Raw genomic sequence first — 18312 nt, 5'->3', positions numbered from 1 at the left:
TGTTTCACACACTTCGCCCTGGGTGCCTGCTCTGGCTGAGAGCGCATTAAAAGCCCCAGCGACCGAGGGGCAGGTATTGTCCTGGTTACTATGGCATCACCTGGGAAAGGATCACTCAGGGAAAGCCACAGCTGAGCCGAGTGAGCCAGGAGGGGAATGTGGTCTGAAGCAGCAGGAGGGGCTGGAGATAGGCAGCAGATGCTGTCGCTGGTCTCGGGACACCTCGTGGGCTGGAGCCCACTTTAGCTTCTCCAGCTGCAGCCCAGGGCAGGAGCCCGGCTGCGCTCAGCCTGAGAGTGGCTGCCTGAGACAGCACCACAGGCTGCTGCCGAGCTGGGAGCTGAGAGGGGCCGAATTCCCAGTCACACACCACTTGGCCTCTCCTTTTTTTGGCAGGGGGTGTTGTCTCATCTTGAAAGATCTGGGCTCGGTTTCATCTTCTTTTTGATTTTTAGTAGTCACCTGTATGAGAACTGACTTCCAGGGGTTCATCGAGGAAAGCAGAGTGGTCCCCACGCTGGAAATGAGAAAGGATGACAATTTCCGAGACTGACTGTTGACGGCTTGGAGATACCCCCTTTTCAAAATGCCTTTTAAAGCATTTGATACCTTCAAAGAAAAATTTCTGAAACCTGGAAAGGAAGGAGTGAAGAATGCTGTGGGGGATTCGTTGGGGATTTTACAAAGGTAAAGTTTGAATGCAAACTTTAGGTTTCTTTCCAAGTAGCTTCACATTGCTGGTGTTTGAAAGAGTATGCCTCATGTTTTTAAAGCCACATTTAAAAAAGGAGTGAGTGGGTCAGATTAAAGGGCTTCTGGAGCCCCTTCTTGCTCCAACAGACTATGTGCCTAGAGGAAAAGATGCATGAAAACGGTAAGGTTGAATTAGGAAAACATCAAGACAAACATTCTACTTATACAGTAGGATTAGCACTTATTGGAGATGGTAATATTGCATTATTGTGTGTTTGGCATTGAATTAGAAAAGATTTAGGGAGATAATGTTTCATGTTAATTCAATACTAATAACAAAATCAGGAACCACTTTATATGGTTATGCTCTGAGCTGAAATAATTTTTAAGAAGTTTTCACTTCATTTTTCACTATAAATGAAAATTAGGTATTTGCAAATTGTGTAGCTTGTAATATACACTATATAAAGTGGTTCTTGATTGGGTAGTTTTCAAAGAGAAAGATAATTACACAATGGTGTGAAGAAAGTAACTTAAAAAATTAGTATTTAAAGCAGAAAGTCTTACATGATTAAGTGGGAAAGTGTTAAGTACTATCACTGAATTGAATGTTTTTGTCCAAACCAAAAAATAAATCTTTTTTTAAAAAGTAAAATATATTACCATTGGAAGAGAGTTTGCCATAAATGAATGAAATGATGTGATATTTTAATTTGTGATTTTTAAAAGTAGACATAGTAAATGCCTTCCTAGGTCTTATAGATGAATTAATAAGCAGTCCTTATGTACAAGGTAAAATGACTCCTTTAATCTCTCTGACATAAATAAATGTGAAAATATCCTTGATAAGTTTTTTATGATTATTTCTAATCCTGGTGAGTGAAAAATGCCACCTAGCATCTTCTTTTAACTTTTCTATCTATGTTTTCTCTTAAATTTAAAAACTAGCATTTGAAGGACTATTTCTAGGCACACTGAGATTCATTCCACTTCTTGTATTTTACAACACAGGGGCTCCTGTCAGTGTTAAATTTTCCATTGTATCACTCTTGATGAGCTTAGCAGGAGAACTGGGTTGGGCACCTTATTATTTTGGTAATTAAAAACAAAAAACTTTCCATCAGAACTACACTGAATTATCATGTATAGATGAAAACCTACCTCAGTGACAGCAGGATAAACCAGCCAAGCATAGGAAATGATTACAATAACCTATTCTTTTAAGAGTGTTTTATCCTTCCATTGAGCACTCCCAGGTAACATCGTATGGTGGTGTTCATTTGATTAAAAATGCAAAAGGAAGGCACAGTGGCTTAATTGGCATATTCAAGTGATGACAAAGGAATCTGACAAAGTCAGGAATAAAAACCACGACTTTGGACTAGTCACCATTACAATCACCAAACTCTGTGCCTTAGTTTATAAAATACTCAACCAAAAGTACTTAGGAGTGTTCTTTTCCAACATTGTCTTTTAAAATTTAATCACTTTTTTCAGTAAGGGACTTAACCTAAATGCTGGTTTTACTGTGTTTGATTGGATGATCCAAACTTGAAGATCCTTTTGTTTACCAGATTGGTTTACTTAGGGATATAACAAAATTAGTAATTTCCAAGTTGTGTGAGCTCAACCCCAAATTAAGTTATGTGTCTAGGACTCTGAAGAGTTTCCTCAGAACTGCATCATGGAACAATAAAAAAGCAGCTAGCCCAGTTCTGGAGACAGAGAATACACTAAATGAATGCTAGATACTATCATTGTCGTCATAATTGTAGAATGAATGTTTTTAGAATAAATAAAGCCAAACTTGCACCTCTTCTTTCACTGATCCCTAGAGAGACACGATTGGCAAAGGAAGGGGAAAAAAAGGCATTAATTGACCGTCGATCTAAGTTGATGGATCCTCAGCTCTAGTGGTCTTTGAGCAATGCTCCAGAATTAGGGCTCCTCCAACAAAAACAGCTCTGCCATGCACTTGGTGTTAACCTCAAGTCTATAAGATAATTATATATAAAGTGCCTTGCCCAGAGCCTGGCATGTAATGGACATTCCCTCCCCTCATTGATTTTTACATAAAACCAGTTGATGGAATCCAATGTGAAAAAAAAAAAAAAAAAAGACCTTAAAGAACTGTTTTCTGTTTTGTAAGGGGCAGGAATATTGGGAAGTTAGAAATCCCGACTTTCTAACTTAGCAATCAGTATAAATCATAAATGTCTAATAATGTTTAAGGCTGAGGTCATCATGTAGATGGCGTTTTTAGATGTTTTTTGATCACAGAGTGTTCCTCTTGGTCAGGGGAGTGACAGATGCACAGGAAACATCTGAAGTTTGCACATGGGGCTGATTAGAGTCAGGCATTATTAATCTTTCTAAAGACAGTCATTGATAAGAAGCAGCTGAACAATTCATCAGCTAAAGGTACAATAATAGTTTTCAAATGTAGGAAGAAAGATGATGCATTCACTTATCGTCCAGTATTGGAACAGGTAGACAGCATTACATTTGGAAATTCATGTCCAAAAACTGATATACAGATTTTTTCCAACTTAGATGATAATATGAGTACCCTCTAATTGCTTATGTGTAATAAATGATAATAATAAACACTTAGTATGTTCCAGGTACCGTAAAATTATTTAATTCTATTAACAATCCTGTGAGGTAGGGACGATTATAATCACGGTTTTACAGATGAGAAAACTGAGGCACAGAGAGGTTAAGTCAATTGCCCACAGCTTATAAGTGGCAGAGCTGGGTTTCAGACCAGACATTTCTGCCCGCCATTCTTAATCATTACCCTATGCTGCACTCCAACTGTCCGCTCTTCCCACTTGCTGTCTTGAAATTTAACCACTCACTTAGGCTTAGGGACTTACTTGGGCTGCCAAGTAGCCAGCAACCTCTGGATCTTCAGGGAAGCATGCGCTTTTATCCTAATTAGTTATAGTATGGAAGGCTTTCCCCAAGGGAGATTGAGCGAGAGTCTGATCTCCTTTTAGGTGTTCATATCTCCCCTTTAAAGTGATGGTACCAATCCCTGTATTGTGTACATCTTCAGCATTCAGCGGTTGTGTATTGAATGTATGTACCAGCCGTGCACTGTCTGCTCCATAGACAAAGGCTAGTCTGTGAGACCAGGCTCTGAGATCAGGTGATCCTGGATTCCAATTGCCGTGACATCATTTACTTTCTGCCTGCACAACCTCAGGCAGCTTGCTCCCATGGTTGCAGTCAGGGTGATTCTATTAAAACAGATAGCATCTCTCCCCTGCTCACCACTAAGGCCTGCCCCTCACCCAGTTTCCCACCTCACTCAGAGTGAAAGCCAGTGTCCTTTCAATGGCCTTCAAGGTCCTACCTGATCTGTAGGACTTTGAGAAATCTGACTTCATCTCTGACCTTCACTGCCTGTCTCACCCCACTCCAGCCACACTCTGCACTCTTACTGGAGCTCCCTGGACCCGTTCCTGTGCCAGCTTTTGTTTTTTCCTTTGAATTAATTTTTATGGGAGTATAGTTGCTTTACAATGTTGTGTTAGTTTATACTATACAGTGAAGTGAATCAGCTATACGTATATATATATCCCCTCTTTTTTAGATTTCCTTCCCATTTAGGTCACCACATAGCATAGAGTAGAATTCCCTGTGCTTTACAGTAGGTTCTCATTAGTTATCTATTTTATACCTAGCATCAATAATGTGTATATGTCAATCCCAATTCATACCCTTCCCCCTTGGTATCCATACGTTTGTTCTCTACGTCTGTGTCTCTATTTCTGCTTTGCAAATAAGATCATCTATACCATTTTTCTAGATTCTACATATGTGTGTTAATATACGATATTATACGTGGGTACGTTAATATACGATCTCGAGTCCCCTCACTTCTGTTAACTTGCCTTGTGGGTTTTTCTCCTTATGACTTACTTCACTCGGTATGACAGTCTCTAGGTCCATCCACATCTCTACAAATGACCCACTTTCGTTCCTTTTCATGGCTGAGTAATATTCCATTGTATATATGTATCACATCTTCTTTATCCATTCCTCTGTTGATGGACATTTAGGTTGTTTCCATGACCTGGCTATTGTAAATAGTGCTTCAGTGAACATTGGGATGTGTGTGTCTGGATGTGATTTATTGAGGAGAGCTCTTCCTGGAAAAATTGGGAGAGAGGAAGTAAAGCAGGATAGGAAAGGAGAAAACGAAACAAAGATGTGATCTCAGGTAACGCACAGGGGCCAGGTCACAGTGGAAAGCTCTGGGGCATAACTGGCACTGGGTTGTCCCTTTGAGCAAAGGGACCAATCTTTTATGTCTCTGCATCAGTCAGTCATTGACTGTGGGTACCCCAGCAGAGATGGAGGTTTATAATGGAGGCCATGTAGTGGTGGGCAGTTCTCCTAAGAAGTGAGCAGTTGCAAACGATTAGCAGCTGTAGAAGTGTGCTGGCTTGAGAAAAGGGACCTGGGCTGTGCACTCATTGCACCATACAGATCCACTTGCTTCGCACATTCAGTTCACTCCATCCAGGTCCAGCTTCTCCAAGACCCTGTGGTCATAATTCCTGAGGAACCTTCAGGAGAAGAGTTGGTGGGATGCACTAGCTCTCTTTGCTCTGGCTGGTCCCTCCTTCCCACCCGTTCTCGAGTCCCCTCACTTCTGTTAACTTGCCTTGTGGGTTGATCCAGTCCTCAATCCCTGAGGGGTCTAATGCCCTGGTTAACATACCCTTACCAGTTATGGTTGCTGTATTTGAGTTACACTGGACAAGGCAATATCAGGAGATGTTTTAGTGCATGCCCTGAATGCCAAACATATGTCTTCTTGCTCCTGTGATGACGCAACGGTCCTAACTCATCCTGCGGATCAGGACCAATTTCCCTTGCTACAGTGGTGACCCCTGGCCTTCCCTTTTGCTCTTGGTGTGAGGACCCCAAATGACTGGGCAGCAGTCATAGCCATATACTTAATGGGATTTTCATTGTATTCCCAAGTGGAAGAATTCTTCTTCGGGATTAGGACTTCTGGATCCACAGAGCCTAAAGTTGAAGAGATGAGGTAGCCCTCAAGTGGGTTACCGGGAATGATGGTTAGTGGGGCCACCCCTGCTTCTAACCCCTTGTTTCTCAGACCCATGTATTCTACCTATTGGGGGCAGAGTACCATACAATAATTGTTGATTTATGGAATATACTGCACCCAGAAGGGTAGCACCCTATCCTCACAGAAATTTATCTCTAAGCTGATGCCTCAGCTGCTTCTTTAAGAGGCTTCCTCAGCTCTGGCAAGTAGCCAGCTCCTGGAAGGTGGGGGTTATGTGGTAGAGCCAGTGGATCCCATTGTCATGTACCTCTGAGATACCTCCTTTGCCATAAATTGGCTTCCTCGGGTTCTCGTTCACAGGGGGAATTCACTCATGGTCAGACTGAAAGGAGGAAGTCACTGATAGTCAAATCTACTTCAAAGATGTGCTCTGCTCAATTACTGAACCCCAAGAAGCTCTCAAGTTATTTAAAAAATCATAGCGGCCCTAATCTCTGACCACAATGCACTGATTACTAGAAATTAATGCACAATTATGTTTTTAAAGTCATCAGCCTCCTCTTGGCATCTCTACTTTGTCTAAGCTTCTGAGAGCCACACTAAGAGCTCATTAGAGTCATTTTTCTTGGCCTTTGCCAGGATGTTAAATCCTGTGTCATGGGGGAATGCCCCCTGCATTAGTTTCCTAGGGCTGCTGTAACAAAACACCACAAACTTGGTGGCTCCAAGTTATTCTCTCACAGTTCTGGAAGCCCAGACTCAAGCTGTCAGCAGGGCCATGCTCTCTCTGAAGGCTCTGAGGGAGGATTCATCTTTGCCTCTTCCTCGCTTCTGGTGGTTGCTGGTGAATCCTTGGCCTTCCTCGGCTTGTAGACACATCACTCCAGTCTCTGCCTCTGTGGTCAAATGGCCTTCTCCCCCTGGGTTTCTCTGTCTGTGTGTTCAAAGCTCCCTCTTTTTATAGGGACACCAGTCATTGGATTAGGGTCTGCAGTAATCCAGTGTGACCTTGTTTTAACTTGATTACATCTTCAAAGAACCCATTTCCAAGTAAGGTCGGGTTCACAGGTATCAGGAGTTAGGACTTGAACTTATCCTTTGAAGGCAACATAATTCAACCTAACTTTCATATTGACAAACTCTTCCTGATCCAATTTTATTACCCCTACATCTCCCTCAGAGCCAGCACGTTCAGAAACCATCCCCAGGCATACTTTTCTGCTTCCTGCTGGTAAATGTTAGTCAGATCCTGCTTGTTTCTTGGTGTATAACCCCTCCCTTCATTGGCAGGCACACCCAATATTTGCCTAATCTTTTCCAGCCTGGTACTCGGTGCTAATTAGCGGTTTGGTGGTCAGAAAGGGAGGTGGGAGCAGATCTTGAAGAGCATCAGCGTCATCTCATAAATCACCTGCTCCGTTTGAGGCTAGTTTTCAAGTAAAAGGAGGAGGGACATCGGTCTTCCAAAAAGAAGCATGGCTGCATCTGCAGGTCCAGAGGGTTCAGAGGAATCTAGGGCTTTAGATGTTCAGGTGCATCTACCCTTTAACCCAGTACTCGGGTATCCTAGCATCCCAAGTTCTTAGGATGCCATTTCTTATCAGGATCTCAGCTTGGGTGTAAGAGACCTCCCCAGCCTCAGAATTCTACCTTCTCTGGAGTTCTGCTATTTTTTTTTAAAAACTAAGTTTTTGTTTTGGAATAATTTTAGATTCACAGGAAAGTTGCAAATATAGTACAGAGCTTTTCTATTTACTCCTTATTGGTTTCCTCTAATTTTAACATCTTACATTATTATGGAACGGTTGTCAAAACTAAGACACCAACATCGATGCATTACTAATTCAACTCCAACACTTCATTAAAATTTCATTAGTTTTTCCATTAATGTCTTTTTTCCTGTTCCAGGATCCAATCCAGGATACCACACTGCTCTTAGTCATCATGTCTCCTCTGATCTGTGACTCTTTCTCAGCCTTTTCTTGTTTTTCGTGACTTGAACGGTTTTGAGGAATACTGGTTGGGTATTTTGTTGAATGTTCCTCAGTTTGAGCTGTCTGATATTTCTGTCATGATTAGACTAGGATTGTGAGTTTTTAGGAAGAACGCTACAAAGGTGAAATGCTTTTCTCATCACATCATATGGGGGAGGGGTACATTGTATCAACATAACTTATCACTAGTGATGCTAACCCTGATTGCTTGGTTAAGGAAGTGTTTGCCAGGTATCTTCTCTTTCCATGCTCTATTCTTTGGAAGCAAGTCACTAAGTCCAGCCCCCACCCAGAGGGGATTCTGCCATTTTTACAATGAAGTCTTGTGCCTGATCTTCAATTATGTCTGCCCTCCAACTGCAGGAGATGAGGGTCTCTTTAAAGGCTGACAAGGAAGTGACAGATGCTCACTTTTTCTTTTAAATTGGTAATTGATTGCCCCAATCCTGTGATTTTCTTTCTTCAGGGCATCAGTGGCATTTAACAATAGCCACTCAACTCTGTGGAGAAATTGCTATCTCTCCTATACCTCCCAAGTACCAGAGGTATTGCGTGAACCACTGCATCCCCTTCCACCTGTATCCCAGCCCAGTTCACCACAGTTGAAAGTCTCAGCATTTGCACTGGTACCACATACTGGGAACTATCAACATTCACCTACCGCCAGTGTTGGGGTCCTCACTCCCAGCCAGTTAGTGAGCTATCAAACTCTAAGATCTCATTCTTAGGGTTTGCTTCCTAGAACGACATTCTCTTAAGGACTCCCCACCTCAGGGGTCTTTCCAAGCAGCAGGGCACAGGACCCTTCAGCTTTTAGACCCTTAGCCTCTCTCTTCTAACCATCTCTTATCTTCTCCTAGTCTGGCAGTAGATTTCCTTATCTAGGGCTTATTTTCTCTTTCCCCAATTTCCCACAAATATCTTTACAATAACCAAGTCCTCTAAGTGCTTCTTCAAGGTTAGTGCTAGGACCATAGACTCAGTACCTATAGAGTGAAGCAGGCCACATTGTATTTTATGACAAAGACACATTTTAGATGCCAACACACAGAAATAGTCTCTACTTCCACAAAGAACTATGCGGAACTATGAGAATCCACTCTAGCTAAGGTGGAATGAAATTTAGTAAAGCACACTAGTAAGCTTTCAGACTCCTTGGGAGGACCAGATCTGGACACTCTACCTGCAGTAAAAAGGCAACAGAGAACATATTATGTCATATCACTAGAATGTTCTAGATAAAGCAAAGCCACTACCAATGCTTGTCTCTAGGTACTAATTATGTTCCAGAATTCTGCCAGAGTCACAGAGGAACCAGCTACCCCCACCATTGCATGTGTCACCATTTGCATTGACATTTCCCCTGCATACTGCATCCTCCTCTCGTTACTTCCTTTGGCACCTAAATCTCACACACACACTTCTGATTTGGCCGAGTCTACATCATAGCTAACATAGCTATTTTTCTTCATCTGATAGAGATATGAGTACAAAATATGTTTTCCTTTCCTCTTAACTTTAAGGAAAGCAACAGTGCTAGTGTAATGTTAAATGGCAACTGAGCTCAGTGTTGGGGTGACAGTAGAGAGTGGTGGGGACTGTACTTAAAAGGAGAGTCAATTATAGCCATGAGAGAATGTGGACCTAATAATTCCAGACTTATAGTTTTCAAAATAAGCCAGAAATCCAAGCGTTTTTGTTTGTTTGTTTTTGGAGCAATCTCCCGACTTTTAAACTCTGGCAATTCATCCAAATTCTGGAAAAAAAAGCCCCAAAACTCTATACATGCATCATACCATACAAAAAACATGTCTATGGGCCAGATGTGGCCATTGGGCTTTTGCTTCGTCACTGTAGCTTAGGCTTTTGGAATAAGCAAGCATAGAGTCTAAGTCTTTTTTCCCTGCTGTCCATTTTCCCACTGGACCTCCAACCAGCCAAGAAGACTTGTCTTCCCTGTGTTGGACTCCAGGACTGGGGCACCCAATATGTCTGCTTGTGTGATCTCCCTTTTCCTCTGAGTCCCCTCCCTGGGTCACAGGTCTTGACTTGATCACTTGTCTTCCCTTCCTACTCGATCCTATGTGGATCTTTCTTTCAGCCTTGGTTGTATAGGAGTCTTTCTGCCAGTTTCCTGTGAGAATTGTTCCACATGTAGATGTATTTATGACGTACGTGTTCATGGGATAAGGTGGGGGCAGGGGACGAGTTCCACATCCTCCTGCCCCACCATCTTTATCCCCTTCTTATCATTCCCTGATTGGGTAAGGCGTACTGACTCTCTGCTTTTATGAGGGCACAGGAAAGAGTGAAACTCCAGGAGGAAAACAAAAACAGCAGAGGTTAACACCTCAAAATCTATGGAACTATGCTGGGTACTAGGGATACTTGGTTCCAGACTTTATGAGTTTATAGTCTATTGGAAGAGGCAAATAATATCTTTAAAAAATACACCAAAACAGGTACTGTGAGAGTATTGGCTGGGTGGGAGTTGACCAGGTGCATTTTCTTGAGATCCTTTGGAATCTGGAGCACTGAAAGCCACACTGATGAGATCCTATTTCAAATCCTAACCTAGCTCTGGGAGTCAGACTTTAAGTCCCTCCTCCTTCCTTTGGAAGTTTCCATTTATCGATTATTTATCAAGTGCTTTATAAACTTTATCTTATTTAGTGCTCACAATAGTTCTATCCTCCATTCATGGAACTGAGGCTCAGTTAGGTTAAGTAACTTGCTCAAGGTTACACAGCTAATAAATACCAGACTCAGCTTTGGACCAGGACTGCCTGACTACAGAGCATGTTCTGTCTCTTTTTTTTTGCGGTACGCAGGCCTCTCACTGCTGTGGTCTCTCCCGTCGCGGAGCACAGGCTCTGGACGCGCAGGCTCAGCGGCCATGGCTCACGGGCCCAGCCGCTCCGCGGCATGTGGAATCCTCCCGGACCGGGGCACGAACCCGTGTCCCCTGCATCGGCAGGCGGACTCTCAACCACTGCTCCACCAGGGAAGCCCCTGTCTCTTTTTTTTAATTGGTTTTTTTAACTAAATGAAAAATTCTTTAAATTCTACTGTGCTTTATAATTTTCAAAAGTTTCACACACATGATTTCATATAATCCCATAATATCCCTTCTTTCCCTCTACCCCTATATTTCCCCTCCCCCTTTCCCTCTCCCCACTGGAACTACTAGTTTGTTCTCTGTATCCGTGAGTCTGCTTCTTCTTTGTTTTATTCACTAGTTTGTTGTATTTTTTAGATTCCACATGTAAGTGATATCATACAGTATTTCTCTTAATCCCTCTTCAATACTGCTTCTCTAGAACCTTTAAAGAACATCTATTTAGGTGACGCACTTAATATTTTTAAGGTGCTTTCTGATTAGTTCCTATGTAGGATCAGGCTTGATATCAAATCTGGATTATGTTTTCACCTCACCCACTGCAACTGGGTGACTCCTGGGCAAGGTTTTTTGTTTGTTTGTTTTTTGAGTTTTGGTCTTCTGAGCTGTAAGATGGGGATAAATCCTACTTCTCAAGATTGTTTTGAAGATCTCTCCCTCTCTCTTATGGGGTGCCTGCAGTGTAGAAGGTAGTCCATATCCTTCAACTTCCTTCCTTTTTCCAGTAGAGTAGCGGCTGGATGATTATGTGAAAAACAAGCTAATGTAAACGTGAGCCTTTGGAAGGCAAATTAGAATACTGTATTAGTCTGCTCTGGTTGCCAAAACAAAGTGCCACAGACTGGGTAGAAACTTATTTTCTCATAGTTTTGGAAGCTGGAGCTCCAAAATCAAGGTGTTGGCAAGCTTGGTTTCCTCTGAGGCCTCTCCTCTTGGCTTGTAGATGGCTGCCTTCTTTCTGTGTCCTCACAGGACCTTTACTCTGGTGATGTGCTCTCCTGGGGTCCCTTTGTGTGTCCAGGTTTCCTCCTCTTGTAATGACACAAGTCGTATTGGATTAGGGCCCACCCATATGGACCCTTATTTAATGTTAATTACCTCTTTAAAGGCCCTTTCTCCAAATATAGTCACATTCTGAGGTGCTGGGGGTTAGGACTTAAGTAAATAAAGGGACTTCCCTCGTGGTCCAGTGGTTGAGACTTCACCTTCCAAGGCAGGGGTCCGGGTTTGATCCCTTGTCAGGGAGCTAAGATCCCACATGCCTTGTGGCCAAAAAACCAAAACATAAAACAGAAGCAATATTGTAACAAATTCAATAAATACTTTAAAAATGGTTCACAGGGCTTCCCTGGTGGCGCAGTGATTGAGCGTCCGCCTGCCGAGGCAGGGGACACGGGTTCGTGCCCCGGTCCAGGAAGATCCCACATGCTTGCGTACCGCAAAAAAAAAAAAAAAAAAAAAAATCTTTAAAAAAAAAGAGTAAGTAAATAAACTTTTTAAAGTCATAAAATGATCTTTAGTTCTATTCAATTTGTGCTCCTTATATAGAACCCATTACCTGCAAAACAAAACCAAATCTCCATGATTACTGGAACATTTGAATTGGAAGTATAGTTCTGCAGGTACTTAAAGGCCAGTTAGCATATCTTAAGCAATTATAATCCTGGGGCTTGATTGTTTACTGGACAGTTGTTTTTGTGAACCGTGGGCCTGTACTTGTCTAGTATATAAAGAGCTAGCAGCCCAGCCCACAGACTGCAGCTATCTGTATTTGGAGAAACAGCAACGATGAATGTCACCCTAGAAAGAATGAAGATTCTCTGATCTAAAAGACCAGCTGCAGGCAAACATCAATAGAAAACCAAATATGATAAGCAGCACTTATGCATGATTGAAGTCCTCTACTTCGTAAGAAGGGAGTTCCTTTTTCTCACTTATTCTTTTAACCCCAAACCCCTTTAAAAAAAATAGCTTGTCACTGGGCAGGGATGAATAGATGCTTACCTCTGTCTGTAAAAGCTGTAAGTCAGGAGTGATGCCCAAAATTGATCCCTCAGTTCCATTCAGTTGACTAGGGATTCATGAGTCCAGGCACCGTACTGAGCCCTAGGAATAAAGATGAGGAAGAAATGGCTCCTGCCCTCAGCATGCTCACAATCTATCGGAGAGAACTTCATTCATTCATATTCTCAAATCAACACATACTTACTCCACACCTACTGTGCTGATGACAACAAATAACTAACTCCATGTGATAAGTGCCCTCATAGAGGAAAGTATAAAACACTTAGGCAGGATCAGGGATGGTACAGTCCCTAACACTGAAGCAATACCTACCTGTTTACTGGTGGTAATATTTTCCTCTTGGTATTGTAGGCTCATTTAATCTTAACAACAGCTCTGTGAGATAAATATTATATTCATTTTACAGATGAGGAAATGTGAGATTCAGAAAGGCCAAGCTACTTGCCCAGAGTCACACAGCTAGTATATATGTGGCAGAGCTGGCAATCAAACCTGGGTTAACTGACTGCCACAAAGCCTGGTTTGTTCTATTAAGCAGGGTGAGGTAGTTCGGAATCTTCCTCTCTGAGCAACTTGGCTGTACAAGTAATGTGTCACCATTTTTCTGTTTTTAAAACAAACCAAATCTAACTCTGGTGGAAGTGAAGTTTCAGTTGATAGAGGGGTGCCCCTCCTGCCACACCCAGGATGTGCAAAGGAGTCACAAACAACTCTGGAGCTTCCTCTAGTTGTTGACCCATGCTCATTCCTGGTCCCATGGTCACGTGAAGCCTGCGGACTCAGCTGCCACTTCAGGCAAGAGAAACTGAAACTGAAGGAAATCTACTCCCATGCTGTTGTGTCCTCCCTCTGGAAGCTCTTAGGACATCCCAGGTGGCACCATGCACTCAGAGGGTGCTTGTGTTGGTTCAGGTCCTCTAAGAAGCAGATGCTAAAACTGGAATAGATGCACAAGAGAGGGAGAAGGGGAAGGAGCTATGGGAGCCTGGGAGAGCATTCAGACCACCACACTATCTGCATAAGAGAGAGGGAAAGAAGAAAGTTTAGGTAGGAAGAGTCTCAGACTCTACCACGGTACTAGGAAGTTTTGGCAAGGCCACTGGGGAGTCCTGCCTCTTGCAGGAAAGGGTCTGCCTTAAATCACTGCTGTGCTCCGTGCTTGCTGGAGAACAGCCTGTGACAGTGTGGTCCTCGAGCCAAAGCCCTGGTGCACTCAGAGCACAGCAGCTGGGTCTGTCTTCAATTAAGCTCCTCAAGACCCCACAGTGCCTGAGAATGTTAGTCTGTGTTACTTTTCATCCAAAGCATCTGCTTGCGTATAGAGAGATGCTAAGCTTGTGAATGGTAACAATTTTATTAATAGCAATAATAATACTACTCACCATGTATTAATAGAAAGCTCTTTTATGTACCAGGCACTGCACTAAATAATTTACATGCATCATATCATTTAATCATTAAAACAACCTTATGACATAGCTATGATCATTAGCCCATTTTAGAGATGGTGATTGTTATGAACTGAATTGTGTCCCCTCCAAATTTGTATGTTGAAGTCCTAATTCCTGGTACTTTTTTTGTGTGTGTATGTTGGAAAACAGTTTATTTATTTTTAATAAAGATAGGAAGGAATTACACTGAAGTATTGATACTTATCTCCATGTTATGCAATTATAGGCAGTTTTTCTGCTTCTTACTTTCAGATAAAACACAAAAGTATAAACTTATTTTTATAACCCGATAATTATTATAAAAAAAGAAAAAGTGAACAAGTTGAATAGTCAGCTTCTAAAGGAGGAACTAGCTCATAAAACTTAAATGTTTAAACACACTACACAGTGAATAAGTTCTTACCATATATATAAAAACATCAGCAGATGAAATTTGTAGTGTCCCAATAATTGCAGCCCCCAGCCTTCATCTAATCCCTGGTGAGGAATATGTATTTGGAGATAGGGTCTTTAAAGAGACAATTACATTAAAATGAGATAATTAGTTTGGACCCTAACCCATGTGACTGGTGTCCTTATAAGAAGAGGAAATTTGGACACAGAGGGACACAGATATACACAGAGGGAAGATGATGTGAAGATACAAGGAGAAGACAGACATCTACAAGCCAAGGAATGAAGCTTCAGAAGGAAGCTTGGCAATACCCTAATCTTGGACTTCTGGCCTCCAGAACAGTGAGAAAATAAAGTTTTGTTGTTTAAACCTCTCAGTCTGTGGTACTTTGATATGGCAGCTCTGGCAAACTAATACCAGAATATTGTGGCTTAAAGTGGTCAAGTAACTTAGAGCCAAAGTCACGAAACTGGCACACGGGTGAAACAGCATTCAGCTTCTCTCATTCCAGAGCCCTTTCTCTTAAGTATTCTCCTCTACTGGGTCATCCATGGTGACTGGGCTACAAAGTAAGAGATGACAAGGTGACTCAGGAAGATCACGGAGACAGAACACAGCCTGGTGAGCTGGGAAACTCACATGAAAGGGAACTTGGCTGGAAAGGCAGGAGAAAGGCTTCACATCTTGCCCCTACCCTTTACTGGCTCTGTGGTCTTGGCCAATCCACTCTTGCTTTCTGAACTACAGTTATAATTTGTGTCAAATGGAAGCATTAGATTTCCTGTCTCACTGAGCTGTTCTAACCATAGAATAAGATCATTATATGAAAGTGTAGGGAGAGGAAAGGGCAGAGGGAAAGAACTGAATTTTCTTCATACAAACATTAGTGTAGTTGTTATATATTATCCATGTTCTAGTGAATATTAATATTATTATAATAATGTATCAATATTAGATCATTAGTTTTCCATGCTATTCAAATTATATATGTTCTGATGCCAGAAATTCGTGATGACCACTGGGGCTGCACATTATAAACAGTTTTATGATCCAAATAACTCTTAGACATCAATATAAATGACAATAAATGGCATTAATGCTCAGCCCAGCAGAGTGGACTCATTGAATGGTTATGAGGATTAATGTAATAAAAATAGCTGGCATATATTGGGTTTTCACATGTGTCAAGTTCTGTTCTAAATGATCTAATATAATAATTCACTTATGGCAATCCTAAGAACAATCCCATGAAGAAGAAACTATTATTATAATTCTCAGGTTACAGATGAGAAAACTGAAGCCCAGAGAGGTTAACTAGACCAAAGTCACACAGCTAAGTAAAAAGAAGAGTAAAAATTAAAGCTAAGGGACACTGGTTCCTAGACTGGACATAGATTGGAGAAGAAATGCATCCAGGATGTCACCAAGTTTTTTGCCTGAGCAACCAAAGGAACAAACTTGTCATTACCTGGGATGGGAAAGACTTCAGGAATTAATTTCTTTTAGGGGAACTCAGTTTGGATATGTTAAGTTTGAGATGCTGATCGTGTGTCCAAGAAGATGTCAAATAAGTCTAGATATGAAAATTGGGATCTGTCAGCATATGCATGGTATCTGTAGCCCAGAGGCAGAAAGTATAGATAAAAAACAAAAGAGATCTATGAACTGAGTCCTGGGTATCCAAGTGTTTACAGGTTGAGGAAGTAGGGAATCAGCTTAAGGGATAAAACAGAAGGAGTGGTCAGGGAATTAGGAGGAACACCAAGTGAGTGTGGTTTCTGTGAAGGAAACAAAGTAGTCAAGGAAGAAAGAATAATCAGTAGTGTCAAGTGATGCTGATAGGTTGAATAGATGAGGACTGAAAATAGCCTTTGGGTTGAGCCACGTAGAGGGCATTGATGACCTTAAGAAGAACAGTTTTGGTGGACAGGTTGGGGGATACCTGGTTGGAGTGGGTCCAAGAGAGAATGGGACAAAGGGAAGTGAAGACAGTGACTTCCAAGTTTTTTTTTTTTTTATAAAAGGAAGGTGAGAAATAGGGGAGTAGCGGGAAGAGAAAGTGTTTTTACTTCAAATTTTAATGTGGGACAAATAAGAGCATATTTGTAGACAATAATAATGATCTAGTAGAGAGGAAAAATAATTGATTAAGTATGAGGTAGGAATTTCCTTGAGTAGATGAGAGGCAATGAGATCTAGTGCCCAGGGAGAGAGGTTGGCCTTAGCTAGAAGCATGGACAACCATAGAACAAAGGAAGAACAAATTAGCATAAATACAGGTAGGTAGATAGGTACACAGGGAGGTTGCTGAAGTTCTCTTCTGATTACTTCCATATTCTTGCACATTTATTAAGCTACCACTCTGAGCTCACACATTGAAAATGAAAGCTCTTTTCCTGTTTTACTATTGCTCTTCACCTTGATTTCAACAAAACCTACATCATCCAGCAATTATAGCTGCTTGTGTATGTGTCTTTCTTTCCAAACAGCCTAAGAACTGAAGAAGGGCAGAGACCATGTCCCCTTCTTTATTGTTCCCTAACGTTCAGCACAGTGCCTGACACACAGTTGGCACTCAATAAATATTTGATGAACTGGATTAAATCCAGTACATTTGCTTCTCTCTACATGTGCTTTAACCTCATTTGCTTGAGTCATAAAAAGCTACCAAGATTATCTCTTCTGTGAATTGGTAGGCAAATTATTTGTGTTTCAGTCTGGTCTGTATTAGCTATTAGTGAATATGATGCTCAGGAAAACGTATAAGCTTTGCTTATTTTTACAAAGACTTGGAACTTAATTGGGCATCCTCAGAAGGGTTACAATATGTGAGAGGATGCATACAGCTCCTGTTATAATTGACAGATTGTGTTCAGTTTGCCCAATTACTCTTTTCTTTAAAGAAGAGAGTAAATTTACTGTAATAGATATACCATAATCTGAATTTATAGAACTCAGTGAGAAATCCTACCATCTGGTTAAAAATTGTCAGAGAATCACCTCCTTAGAAGAACCACCTAAGGAAGAAAGGATACACAACCAGTTTGTTGTGTGCTGTGATAGAAAATGTGTCTCCCTACCTCCATCTAGTATTTTATTAAGACTTAGAAAAAGAGGAAGAAAGAAAAACATCTGCATTAATTTTCTACTGTATATCTTTTTAGAAAGCTTCAAGTGACATTAAAATTAAGGTCAAACATAATAGTTAGCTGGGTCATGCAATGTGGATGAAGTCTATGGATACTCTTTCAGCAGGAAGTTCAGTAAAGCATATATATATTTTTTAATAAATTTATTTATTTATTTTTGGCTGGGTTGGGTCTTCGTTGCTGTGCATGGGCTTTCTCTAGTTGTGGTGAGTGAGGGCTACTCTTCGTTGTGGTGCACGAGCTTCTCAATGTGGTGGCTTCTCTTTGTTGCTGAGCACGGGCTGTAGGTGCGTGGGCTTCAGTAGTTGTGACATTCAGGCTCAGTAGTTGTGGTGCATGGGTTCTAGAGCACAGGCTCAGTAGTTGTGGCACACGGGCTTAGTTGCTCCATGGCATGTGGGATCTTCCCGGTCCAGGGCTTGAACCCATGTCCCCTGCATTGGCAGGCGGATTCTTAACCACTGCATCACCAGGGAAGTCCCGAGCATATTGTTGAGGACACAAACTCTGGACTTGGGCTTGCATCCCACCATAGATGACTTAGCTTCCTCATGTAGAAAAGGACAAGATAACACGATCTACCTCATGTGGTTGTTATGAGATTAAAACAACTTAATGCCTATAAGGGTGGAATATGATATCCAGAATATCAGTAAT

The 18312-nt window shown here is 41.6% G+C and overlaps 1 protein-coding gene across 2 annotated transcripts in view; it reads left to right on the top strand.

Moving 5' to 3' along the window:
* The first annotated feature begins 586 nt into the window (after positions 1-586).
* Positions 587-18312, top strand: part of SLC17A8 (solute carrier family 17 member 8) — a 49719-nt gene continuing 31993 nt past the window's right edge. For both annotated transcript variants that reach the window (XM_032646112.1, XM_032646111.1), the window contains exon 1: positions 587-687. In XM_032646112.1, the coding sequence (XP_032502003.1) occupies positions 587-687 (101 nt within the window). The remainder of the gene's footprint in view (positions 688-18312) is intronic.

This window comes from Phocoena sinus, chromosome 10 (assembly GCF_008692025.1).
Source record: "Phocoena sinus isolate mPhoSin1 chromosome 10, mPhoSin1.pri, whole genome shotgun sequence".
Lineage (NCBI taxonomy): Eukaryota > Metazoa > Chordata > Mammalia > Artiodactyla > Phocoenidae > Phocoena > Phocoena sinus.
Note: the sequence above shows the minus strand (reverse complement) of the source record. Positions and strands in the feature narration are given on the sequence as shown.